Source organism: Acomys minous, assembly GCF_964271855.1.
Source record: "Acomys minous genome assembly, chromosome: 12".
Taxonomy (NCBI): domain Eukaryota; kingdom Metazoa; phylum Chordata; class Mammalia; order Rodentia; family Muridae; genus Acomys; species Acomys minous.
This window is the reverse complement of record NC_140493.1, coordinates 69,350,753-69,363,522: the sequence shown is the minus strand read 5'-3', so window position 1 is coordinate 69,363,522 and position 12,770 is coordinate 69,350,753. Positions and strand designations below refer to the sequence as shown.

General features: G+C 52.3%; 1 protein-coding gene across 3 annotated transcripts in view; it reads left to right on the top strand.

The window, feature by feature from the left end:
• ABR (ABR activator of RhoGEF and GTPase) overlaps positions 1 to 12,770 on the top strand; it is a 196,330-nt gene that overhangs the window by 98,779 nt on the left and 84,781 nt on the right. For all 3 annotated transcript variants that reach the window (XM_084802749.1, XM_084802752.1, XM_084802750.1), the window contains exon 2: positions 4,366 to 4,550. In XM_084802749.1, coding sequence (XP_084658875.1) covers positions 4,366 to 4,550 — 185 coding nt within the window. The remainder of the gene's footprint in view (positions 1 to 4,365; positions 4,551 to 12,770) is intronic.

Here is a 12,770-nt window from a genome sequence, read left to right as displayed (position 1 = left end):
TTTCTCTGTGTAGCCCTGACTGTCCTGGACTCACTTTGTAGACCAGGATGGCCTTGAACTCACATCAATCCACCTACCTCTGCCTCCCAAGTGCTGCCTCCCAAGTGTGCCACCACGCCTGGCCAAAATGGCAGATTTTAAGAGATGGGTGGTGAGAGATCTTACCAAGGAGACCAAGAAGAAGGTAGTAGTGGTTCAGATAACATGAATCTCTCTCTCTCTCTCTGTCTCTGTCTCTCTCTCTCTCTGTCTCTCTCTCCCCCTCTCTCCCCTCCCTCCTCTTTTATTTTTAAAATCTATTCATGTATTTCATGTATATATGTGCTCTATTTGCATGTACACATGCATGCCAGAAGTGAGCATCAGATCCCATTTCAGATGATGGCGAGCCTCCACGTGGCTGCTGGGAGTTGAACTCCTGAGGTCTGGAAAGGCAGCCAGTGCACTTAACTGCTGAGTCATCTCTCCAGCTCCCTCCCCACTTCTCGTTTATAAAAGACGTCTAGGGATGGATCATTCCAGGGTCAAAACGAGGCTTCATTATCCATCAGTGTCTCAGACTTCTAGTCTTCTGTTCTGCCTTCTGTCTTCCTAGTTTAGCATGGCTGCTGCAGCTCCAGCTGTACAGACCACAGACCGGAAACAAAAGGAAGAACGGCGAGGGCAGGGGCAGTCGTCGTCCTCTTCTTCATCGTCATCTTCATCATCATCTTCTTCTTTTTCCTCCTCCTCTTCCTCTTCTTGCTATTACTATTAAATTATATATGTATAATGTGTTGTATTCTTGTGTGTGTGTGTGTGTGTGTGCATGTGCGTGTGTGTGTGTGTGTGTGTGTGTGTGTGTGTGCACGCACATGCACATGTGTGGAGGCCAGAAGTCCAGATCAAATGCTTTTTTGTTTTGTCACTCTCCACTTTCCACGTTGTAGAATTTAGTGTGTGTCACATGCGCACATGTGAGTGCACGTATGTGCCAGAAGAGTGGTCCAGATCCCCTGGGCTTGGTTGTGAGCTGCCTGACTTGGGCCCTGGGAGCTGAACTTGAGTCCTCTGAAAGAGCAGCATGCCCCTATGCTGAACCATTGAGCCATCTCTCCAGCCTCTCTCTTAGTTTTCTGAGACAGTCGTTCACTGAACCTGAAGCTCATCAATTTAGTTAGATTTACTGGTCAGTGCACTTGAGGGATCCTCCCTTCTCCCTGCCTCCCCACCCACCAGCACTGTGGTCATGGGTATATGCCGCCGTCCCTGGCATGTTACGTGAGTGACAGAAACCTGGACTCATTCCTTCATGCTTGTGTGGCAGGTATTTTACCGACTGAGCCATCTCTCCAGCCTCCATGACCAAAAGCAACCCGGGGAGGAAATACTATACTTTGAACACATGTCCACTTAACACCCCCACTTCGAGACAGAGTCTTGCTATATACTCCAGGCTGGGCTTGAACTTGTTTTGGTTTTCGAGGACAAGTTTTCTCTGTATAGCTTTGGCTGTCCTGGACTCACTTTGTGACTAGTTCAGGCTGGCCTTGAACTCACAGTGATCTGCCTGCCTCTGCCTTCAGAGTGCTGGGATTAAAGACGTGTGCCACCACGTCCAGCTTGACCGAGAACTTGTACTGTTCCTCCTTTCCTGGCCTCCCCTGTGCTGGGATTGTAGGTCCAGGCCACCACATGCAGCTGTACCCTTGGCTCACTAGTAAGGACTTAATCACAAGCTACTAAGCAGGGTGCCACTCCAAATACAGCGGGGTTTCTGCTACCAAGAGGGGAAATGGACCCGGCTGTTAGCAACTTCATTGCCTCTCTAGTGGCCAGGCCACTTAGTATTCTCATCTGAGACCTTTCTAGACTGAACCTGTCTGTGCCCAGTGGATTTCTTTTTCATCCCTTCTAACTTTCCTAGAGGGCCGCTTTCTCCTTTTTCTGTATCTCTTTTCCTAAAGAGAACTGTTCCAGACTCCCCAAGATTTTACAAAAGGCAGAAACAAGAAAACAATTGCCTAAGAGTGCTTGCAGAGCGCACTGTGCCAGTCCCCCATGTCTGTCCCCTGTGCTCCCCTTAGTGGCCAACCTGTGCCATGAGGGGGGCCAGAAGCAGGGTGCTGAGATGTCTTCAGAATGAGATTCAGAAAGGATAGGCTAGCCCTTGAAGACTAGATAATCCCAGGCTAGACCCTGTCATGCTCTGAGGCTCAGGGCCCTCATCCGCGAGGAATGCCCTGGACAGGTGGTTACAGATGGAGAGCAGTTGGGGGGGTCTGACTGTGCGCTCCGAGGAAAAGGCTAGCAGAGCCCTTCCTCTCTTGTGGGAGATGCCAGGTACTGCGCCAGAGGCAAGGCAGGCCGTCTTCCTTTCTGGCCTTTCTAGGAAAGCCTGCCTTTGGGTAATAGCTTCATTCTCTGATACCTGATACAGGTCAGTCTAGCTGTTGTCTAGGCCTGCGTCCACTATAATTCACGCTCTCATACCCTTAGCTTCAGCATGACCAGGGAGACCCAGAGAGACCCTGGAGGAGTAAAGAGGTCTGTGGCTTTTTGTGTACCTACCTGTCCTGACGAAATACAGCCTGTGTCTCCAGACAGCGTGATGGGCATCAGCTGAGTCCTGGGACAGGCATTCTGCAGGAGCAGGTGTGGAGAGCCCAGGGGAAGCTACTGACTGCCAACAGCCAGATTGGACTGATTGTAGCCATGGCCTGGCGCCCCAGTGACCCGGTGACACCATTCTCAGGCTTCTGGCTGTCTGTGGGCTGCTGTGTTGTGACAGCGGAGGAGGAGCCAGGGCCTGCCTCCACGGAGGGCTTGACTCACTGGGGCCTGCCTGGCTTAGACCTCGGCCTGAGGTGGATGATGCACCCCTCCACTTGTTCACTCTGCCACTCATGTTTTCTGAGAGCCTGCTATGTGTCATTTTGTGGGTGCTGGGCACCCAGCCACGGCTGAAACACCCAGTTTCTACCCGTGAAGCGTCAAGGGGGCCGTGTGCTATTGGTATTATAGACTGGCTTCCCAGGGAGAACACTCTGGAAGAAGTGATGTCTCAGCAGATAAGGGGACAGGTCCATCCAGGCTCCTCTGACATACAGGCCACAATCCCAAAATCCAGGCCCCTGCCAAGATTCAGGAACCATATGACAAATTCCTGTGTCTTCATCAGGTCCTATGTGCAGGGCGCTACCACCAGTGGCTTCAAGGCTCTCTCTCTCTCTTTTTTTTTTCTTTTTCTTTCTTTCTTTCTACATTCCTCAGTGAGACATGGTACCAGCTCTTGCTGCTCTTCCAGAGGCAGACCTTGGTCTCTCCTCCTTGATGACTCTCTCCCAAAACCAGGGTTCAAGACAGAGGAGACCTTCCAGCTTGCTCGCTGCAACCCTACTGTACTCTCAGACATCCTGATAGTGGACTGGAATGTTGGAAGCAGCAACACCCAACTCACTGGCCAGTCGCTGGCTAAGAATGGTGCAAGGGTCTTAGTGAGGCCATCCTATAGCTCTTGTGCGAAACCCAGAGGCACGACCCTGTTTCCTGGTGGCCTACCCTACTGCTCCCAGGAGGGGATCTGTGTGTGTCCCTTGTATAGTGCTGGGAGCCCTGAGGGGTTAATAAAGCTCAGCTTCCTATCACCTTCCCTCCTGCCTGTTCTGAAGGAAGCTGTGTTGGAATTGTAGACACACAAGTGCTGGCTTTTGAAGAGCCTGCTGTTCACCAAGTCCCTGCCAGGCCTGAGCACAACCCTCTCTCCCACGCCTGCCTGCCTGGGGCTCTGCCCTGCATGCAGGGCCTCATTCAAAGGACTGAGGGCCTCCTAGGGTATACTTTCTGGGCCCTCCCTGCCCCAAACCTCCCTGTTCAACGCCCCCCCCCCCCCAGGGACTGAGCTCAGTGTACAATGGTACCCAAGGAGGAGGGACCTAGGAAGTGACATCGCTTGGCCCGCCCCCACCTCCTTATTCCCTATAAAAAGCAAAATGGTGACTCAGAGAGAAAGAGTTGGACTCGTCCTGCCTCCCTGCTCCCACTGTTAATTTTTAGACGTGGAATTAGGCAGGAGGCAAAGGAAACACAGCTCCACATACGCAGCTGACATGCTATTAGGCGGGTGGCGAGAGCAGAACCGCTCCTCCCCGACTCCCAGCAGCCTCTGACGGACTCAGCAGAGCCTGTGCCTGTTGGAGCTCCCACCACCACCACCCCCTCCCCTCCCCTCCCCAGGCCTGGCTGTGCAGCCCTTGCCCTGGCCCAGGGTGTATGGTGCAGCAGGAGCCATGGCAGCCGGGGGCCGGCGCCGGCGCCCACTGCGCTACCAGTCCCTGGCAGCCCTGGTGGAAGACTCTCAGTGGCCTTTCTTGTTCCTTGTCTCAGACTTCAGCTACGGTGCAGAGGACTACGACGCAGAGGGGCATGAGGAGCAGAAGGGGCCCCCCGAGGGCTCGGAGACCATGCCGTACATCGACGAGTCACCCACCATGTCGCCCCAGCTCAGCGCCCGCAGCCAGGGTGGTGGGGACAGCATCTCACCCACCCCTCCCGAGGGGTTGGCACCTGGGGTAGGTATTCATTCGTGGTTTTCTCTTGTGGGGAGGGGAAATAGAACAGTGTGTGCAAAAAGTGGGCCAGGGTCTGCCTAGGACGGTGTTGGCAGGGGTTGGGGGAGGGAGGGCCTGGACTTCTGGTACCCTGTCATCTGGCTCCTGTTCCACCACCTGCTGAGCTCCGTGTCCCTCACTTGTCTCCCTGCTCTGCCAGCTGTTTGTTCTTCTGCTTCCTGGACACTCTCATCCCCCCACCTCCACCCTCCGCCCCCCACCAACCCCTTCAGCTATATCTCTCTCAAGAGGATGGGGAGGGGGCTGGGGAAGGACCAGGCTTTTCAGTCTGTACCTGGCTGGGTGCACATGGCCTGTGGACAACGAATGCCCCATAAAGCCAGTCCTAGTACTGGTCTCCAGCTCCCTGTGAGGTAAAACATGATGCTTCTGTAATGTTCCCCAGGACTGAGGGCCTCCAGCCCTGTTCTGTTCCATGGAAAAGGAATAAGCCTGGGGTGCCTGACTTCCCTGCTGCCAGGAGAGGCCGGTTCTCTCCGAAGACTTTTGTAAGAAATATTAACTACGCTTTGATAGGGCCAGGAGATAGGAGTGTGTAGAGGATTGTAGTACTTACAATTAATGCTGTTCCTGGTGGCAGGGACCAGCACTGGGCCCAGCTCATGAGTGTACGCATCTGAAATACACGAGTGAGCCAGGCAGAGATTCCTTGGGGCTCCTTTTTTGGAGTTGGGGAGATAAATCGTAGCTGTTTGTTTTGGTGGGGGGGGCTCAGTTTCACAGGTCCCTTTGGTCCGGTTTGCCCAGGGTGTATTTTGTGGGGGTTCTCGCTCCTCTCTTCTGAATCCCTCCCCCAGGGGAGCATCAGAGATGCTGTGCAGTATGTTTCCCTGCTCTAGGGCCTAATACCCCCGCCCACCTGGAGGCTGACTGGACTCTACCATTTGGAAGAACCCCTGCTTCTTCCCACCCTCCACAGGCTCTCACCCCCCTCTTCACACACTGGGGTGGCTGTTATAGCCTTTGGCAACAAGGGCCTTGGCAACCAGCATCCCACTTGGGGGAAGCCACATTGTTGCCATGGCAACAGAGGCCTAGGCAGAGCTCAGTGGCTGCCAGGTGGTGCAAGTTTGGGAAGGGATGCTGGTGGGGGGCAGGTAGGGGGTAGAGGGGATGGGTGTAGGTGGTGGTCAGCCTCGCACTCCCCGCAGCCAGCATTCTTGGGTGCTGTTGCCCTAAGGAAGGGTGGTGGATGAGAGTCAGCCATTTTGGCCATGTAGAGGCAGAGTGTTTGGATCAATGGATGAGGGCTGTTCTGGGACCTGGACTGAGGCCAGCCAGGAGCAAACCCTGGTTCCCCCATCTCGGCCTTCCTGTTGTAGGTCAGTGGGGCTCAGATACCCTCTTAGAGACTTAGCCCATACCCCACTGTAAGCAAGTGCAGGATGGTGGCCGTGGAATCTCCACGCGGGGCCTGGTCTGTGCATCTTCCTTTCTTGTCTCTGCCTCCTTTCTCTTTCCCTCCTTCATGACTGGCTTGCAGGAGCATTCATCCATGGACGTTTGGATTCTCCAGTGAAAGCTCCTGCTTATGCTCTGTGCATAGCAGGGCCATATCCCTGCAGGGTGAGCTCAGATTTGGATAGCGGCTTCGCTGCTTTGTACCCATTGCTCATGATGGTCAGAAGGGAATACTTTATAGTGGAAGAATTTGAAATGTTAAGTATTTACAGGGAACAGTCAACTAAAGTACTCGGGGGTCTTCAGTATGTACTGATTTTCACACCTTGGGTAGGTAGGGAGGTTATTTATCCATGCCCGTTGGGAGTGGCTGAGGCAGGTCCAGCTGCAGGATGCTGTCTGTGCTCCTGCCTGCCTCAGCTCTAACCCCTGCCTGCCTGAAGCTAGCTGCCTTTCTGCTCTTTCTGTTGTGTTACTGGCCCCACCTAGTGGACTCTCCAAGTATTGCTATTTGCAGTGGGTGCCTGGATGGTACAGGCCCCTTTCCTAGTAATTGGGATTTTTTTTTAAAGTGTGTCTGTGTAAGTCTGTATGTGTGCCATGGCTCCTGCTACTTGGCTGTGCTCAGTTGGCCAGGCAGTCTCCTCCTATGCCAGGCTTCCTGTTAGGAACTTGGGGACAGAGGGGGGGACTTTTGGACCAAATCAGACAATTGTTCTAGATATTCAGATATCTGGCTTTTGGCACAGCTTGGCAGCTAAACTTTTCCACACCCAAACACTCCGCCAAGTTGTACCTGGGAAGGAGGTCGAAATTTGGTTTATGTGTTAGAAAATGTTTTTCTATCTGTCTGTCTGTGTGTGTGTGTGTGTGTGTGTGTGTGTGTGTGTGTGTACGTGTGTACAGTTTGTATATATAGAGATTTGGTAGAAGGAACAGACTCAATGTGGGTGTAGAAGCCAAGAAGACCTACCCTGTGCAGTGGATGCTGGAGACTTAGGAGAGCCAATGTGTCATTCAAGTCTAAGTCCAAAGGCCTGAGAATCACGTGAGGCAAAGATAGAAGATTCTAGGTGGGAAACCAGTAGGCTTAAGCTCAAGAACACCCAGTGTTTCAGTCTGAGTCCAAAGACTAGGAAAAAAACAGTCGGCACTTACAGCTGACATGCAGGCAGGGCCTCTTCACTTGTTTGTTTGAGACAGGATCTCTTGGTTTCTGAGGGTATCCTGAAATTTACTTTATCGTTCTGGCTGGCCCGACACTCACAATCCTTCTGCCTGGGCCTCGTGGTGCTGGGTCACACGTGCGCCACCGTCCCTGGCTGGAAGGAGCTCTTCTTTCCTGACCTACTTGATTTCATGTCTTCAATAGACTGGATGAGGCAAGGCCAGCTCACCTTGGGGGGAGGAGTCTGCTTTGCTTAGCCTGTAGATCCAGATGTTGTGAACTGTCCCGGAGCTACTCAGACACCCAGTGGCCCAGTCAGGTTGGCACATGGAATGAACTCGGAGTGCCTTGTGCCAGTGGCCGCATAAGCTTTGGGCAGATGACATGTGCTTTCTGGCTATAGGACACTTGAGAGATTGTAAATACCACTGAGCACCATTTCCTCAGCTTCTTTGAAAGGGAGGCTGTGAGGGATGGCCGTGGGTTGCTCACAGGGAGCCTTCTGGCTTGGATCCATTCAGTCTCAGCCCTCAGAAGGCAAAGGTAGGAGAATTGTGTATTCTAGGCCAGATGGGGCTACATAGTGAGCCCCTGTCTAAAATCAAAACAAAACGAAACAAAACGCATATGAGTTTTGTCATCAGCTTTTACAGGACTGGGACCAGGAGTGTCGTAAAGACTCAGATCTGGTAAATACATGCTGGGAAATGAATCCGTTTGCAGCCCCCCCCCCCTTTCTGGGTCTGTCCCCTCGAGTGTAGTAGCCTCAGTCAAAACATGGTCTCTGCTCCTCAGCATACCTTGCTGTGATAATTTCATCTTGGCTTGTGCCCCAGAGGTAACAGGTGAACCCCAAGCCCTGCCCTGCGGGTCTTTCCCAAGCCTAGGCTGGGTTAGGGTCCTGGCCCCGGGACCAGGGTCACCAGTTGTTGGTGGCTCAGTTCAACTTCGAGTGCATGGTTTCCGTTGGGAAAGAGGGTGAGGTCACTCCCACCCGGCTGCAACTTCCTGTCCCAGAAGCACTGTCTGAACAGAAAGCCTGGTTCCTATAGATCATGATTCCTGTCTCCTTTCTGGGTGTTACAGTCAAAGGGCCCCCACCGGAGAGAAAAGATCTGGGTTTTGTCTGTCTCCTGCTTTGAAGGTGTGTCATCTGAGGGATGTCACCCTGAGTTCACTTACTCATCAGTAAATGGAAGATACTAAGAATTTCCTCCCATGTGCCCTGACACAGCTGTCACGAGTCTGCCATGAGATGTCGTTAAGGGCCAGAACGCCGTGTGTAGTTTGTAAGGTCTATATTGGGTGCCTGCCTCCGCCGACATGAGGATCTGGAGGTAAAAGTGGAGGTTGGGTGAAGTCACCCATCATCACCGCTGTCTGCTCTTGCATTATCTCCCCCCCCCACACACCCCCATCCCCCCCATCAGCCACTTAGAGAGGCAAGTGGCCGAGCCCGTCAACCTAGGATGCTTCATTTAAGGTCCGTGATGTCTCTGCAAGATACGTGCCCTGCTTTCATTGGGTAGTTGGGAAAACTGAAGCCCAAGGACTTGGCATAATCTGCCACAGATTTATTGCATCCAGTGGGACCAGGACTCGATTTCAACTTGGGGTCTTGTGAGGCTTAAGCCTGAAAGGTGCTGCCAGGCCCCTTCTCAGATACCCTCCTGGGTGAGGCTCTGACAGCCCAGCTGCCTCCCCCTTCCCCCACTGCTGGGGTTGTATACAGTTCTTGGGGTTCACATCTGCCTTTCTCGATAAGAAGTACCATTCTTGGTCACCCCTTTGTGTATGCCCCACCCCCCCAGGTCCTGTGGTAAGTTCCTAGGTACCTGTGGGCTCCTGTTTGGTATTTGGGTTTGAACTGTGGAGTTCTGCAGGGGTGGGAGGGGGGCAGGAGGAGCAGGGACAAAGCTGGACAGAACCACTGTTCTCCTTCCCTCTCAGGCTGGGGTGTGGGCTTGGGGCTGAGGGGCGGGGTCCTAAGTGAACAGGGTCCATGTGGGAAGACTGTGTTCCTGATCTGGGAGTCCCCGATAGGGACTCAGCAGCCTTGCTTCTATTTCTCCCCTACTCCATCTTCTGTCTGTGCTGCAGAGAGGACAGTGACCGACTCCTCCTGTGTATTGGTGCTGTGCCACCACATCCAGCTGCTGGTAGGGCTCCTGTTACGTACATGAAAAAACTAGGGCTCTGGGGCTTGGTGCCTTGTCCAGGCTAGAAAGGCTTTTGTTTTGTCTTGTTTGTTGTTGTTGTTGTTTTTTTTAAAGTAACTTAGTTGTGACACTGGCCACTTACTAGTGAGATTTCCTTATCCTCTCCAGGCCAAGCCCCCTCCCCAGTCACACCCCATAATTCCTTAGTGTCTTCTCCTGATGGACTGCACCTGACTATCCTGGTCACCGTATGGCTCTCACACCTTCTCTGATCTCTCACCTGCTGGGATCACAGTTCATGAATGTATTTCTTACCTGAAAATAAGGCTACTCCCAGAGGCATATTTATTCGATAAAGAAGGTACGGTAGGTAATCTGCAGGTTCCCTGGGCACTGGGTACAATGGTGGGCCCAGCCAAAACAGTTCTTCTGATATCTTGAAATTTGGCAAAGGGGTGGGGTGGAGATTCATAGTGTGTTCTAGGCTATCCTGGACTAAATAGGGAGACAGTGTCTCAAAAAAAAAAAAAGTGTCTTCATGGATGACAGAAGAGGTGAACTATCAGGGTCAGAGGATCTGCCTTCTACTTTTTCTGTTGTTGTTACTGAGTTTCTCCACTGGGAGGTGCTAGCAAGGCCAGAGCAGTTTCCTTCCTTTCCAAAAGAGGGTGCTTCTTATTCGCCTGCCCAGTTTGTGCCAGTGTGGTTGGTGGTCCACACATTCCTCACCCACTGCCTGTATGGCAGGAAGAAGTAGGGAAGACTACTAGCGGCTCCTCAGCCCTTCCTCAACCCTAGCATACCGTAGTGTTTTGTGGGCAACTTTAGTTTTCTGCACTGCCTAGTAGGGTGGGCCTTGCGCCTGTCCCATCACAGATGGGCCCCAGGGTGCAGTGGTGCCATGTAATTAATGTAGTATGTGGCAGGGCACTTGTAACCACAGTCCTCTGCCCATCTCCAGGCATGAGCCTTTAGTATCCTTTTGCTTCCTTTGAAACGGTCCCATTATGAAGCCCAGGCTGGCCTTGAACTTGCAGTCATCTTGCCTGGGCCTTTGCCAGGCTAGGATTATTATAGGCTTGAGCCATTATCCTTGTCTGAATCTAACCTCTTGACATACAACATGGACAACCTAGCAAGCATCATTCCTCTCTTCTGTAAACTGAGGGGGGTGAGTTGGGGGCGGGGGTGGCTTCTGCAGGAACCAGGTTGTGAGAAGGTGAACCTCTCTGAGGGTTAGTTGAATTTTAATCCCCATGGAATATAAATCTCATTTTGTCGAGGGCATCTGCCTCCAGAGTACTGGGCTCACAGACCTGTACCGCTCACAGGCCTGGCATTTGAGTAAAGTAAGTGTACTACTCCATCAAAGTGGACTAAAACTATATATCTTGCATTACTTTGGAGGACAGATAAGATTGCAGTTCACCTGTTACCTGTCTCACAGGCCAGTCATGGCAGTGCATGCCTTGTAATCGTAGCACATAGGACATCCAAGTTGGGGTGGGTGGGTTGCTTGCTAGTTCCAGGCAGATCTGGGCTTCTCGGGGGACAGAGGGAGGATAAGAAAGAGCTTTTGGACAGGATTCTAGTGGAGGCTGGTGACTGAGCAGAGAGGAGATTCCCTTCTTGGTGGTTTTTGTGGTTTGCCTTTTGCACTAGGATGCCACTTCATTGGCTGAGTTCCCTTGTCTTAACCTGAGTCCCCCTTTTACCTGATTTCTGGGAGACCCAGGGCTGTGTATATGCTAAGCAGGTACTCTGTCACCAAGCCACACCCCAAGCCCCAAAGTACCCCATATGAAGGCCATCCATGCTCGTCTTTCAGAAAGATCGGATATCCCCAAAAGAAAGTCATGTGACCTCGGGTGGGATCTTAGGGAAGGCATCATGGAGGAGGTAGAGAGGTAAGGGGGAAAGTCCCTAGAGGCTTGAGAAACAGAGAATAGTCTGGGGTGGGTGGGTTATTGGGTTCCTTGGAAGAAGTTGGAGATGATTCTCTGGTGGGCCAGTCCCTCACCCCACACACCTGCCAGAGGAAGAAGGGGAGACTAGCTAGTGTTTTACTAAGTGCTCAGCTCAGTTCAGATGTTGCCCTGTGTTGTGTGTCTCTAGGCCTTCTGACAGCCTAGAGATGGTATGGTAATTATCCCCCATTTTATGGAGGGGGAAACTGAGGCCCAGTGTTGTGTAGCTACAGGAGGCAGAACTAGGATTCAAACCCAAGAGTCCAATGGAGAACATTCTCTCCCTCCCTTCTATGAGTTCATGCGCACTGCATGTGTGCAGGAGTCCACGGAGGCCAACAGAGGGTGTCGTAAGCCAGTTGTGAGCCACCATGTGGATGCCGGGAACCGAGCCCGTGTTCTCTAGAAGAGCAGCAAGCGCTTGTAACCATTGAGCCATCTCTCTAGCCCTGATCTTGTTGACCTATTCTATCATACAAACAATGTTGGTTTATACCCAATAGCTTTATGCTATTGAACTCTGTGTTGAGTTCGATTTTGTGTCAAGAGAGTGTCACACTGTTTCCCAGGTTAGCCTTGAACCCATGGTAGTTCTCCTGTCTCTGCCTCCCTCGTCCTTGACAAGCAGGAGATGGAAAGGGAAGACGGAGGGAGGACCAAGGGTATGGGAGGTAAGATTCTGGTTCTTTCTCTGGCTCCAGTGACTCCACCAGCCTTGACACTGCTCCAGGACCTGCCAAGCTCCCTAGAGCCTGGGCCTGCCGCTTAAGCCTCTGCTAGGAGAGCTCTATGGATGTCTTCAAGCCAGAGAAACTGCATCTGCCAATGGCCTGGCAGGGGCAATGTGCCTAGCCCTTTCAGGGGCTGTTGGTACCAGTGCGATGGGTTGAGTTACCAGTGAGGAGCCAATGGGCCAGTGTCCCTTGTTTGTCTGTCTGACTTAGTGGCTTGCTGTTGAACGCAGAGTGAGCGGTGTTTTTGAATGAGTGATGTGGTGTCAGATGAGGGGCACACCCAAAATGGTCATGTGACTTGCCTGAAAGCCTTCCACACCTTCCCTTTGCCTATAAAGGTGACATCCAAAGTCTCCCACCTTACCGCGCTTGATTGCTTCATGCTCTGCGAGCTTCGGAAGCTTCCCTACCAGCGTGCACCTGCATTACTAACTCCACCAGCATGGCTAGCCCATTCATTTCTATTTTACTTTATTGTGTTCTGTGGCTTGAAGTGAGCCATTTCCCTAGCCCTTGGGTTTTTGAGACAGACTCTCCCTATGTAGCCCAGTTTGGTTTCGAACCTGTTGTAGCCCTCTTGTCTTAGCCTTCCAAGTGCTAGAGGTTTTTTTGTTTGTTTTTGTTTTTTTCCGAGACAGGGTTTCTCTGTGTAGCCCTGGCTGTCCTAGACTTGCTTTGTAGACCAGGCTGGCCTCGAACTCACAGCGATCCGCCTGCCTCTCCCTCCCGAG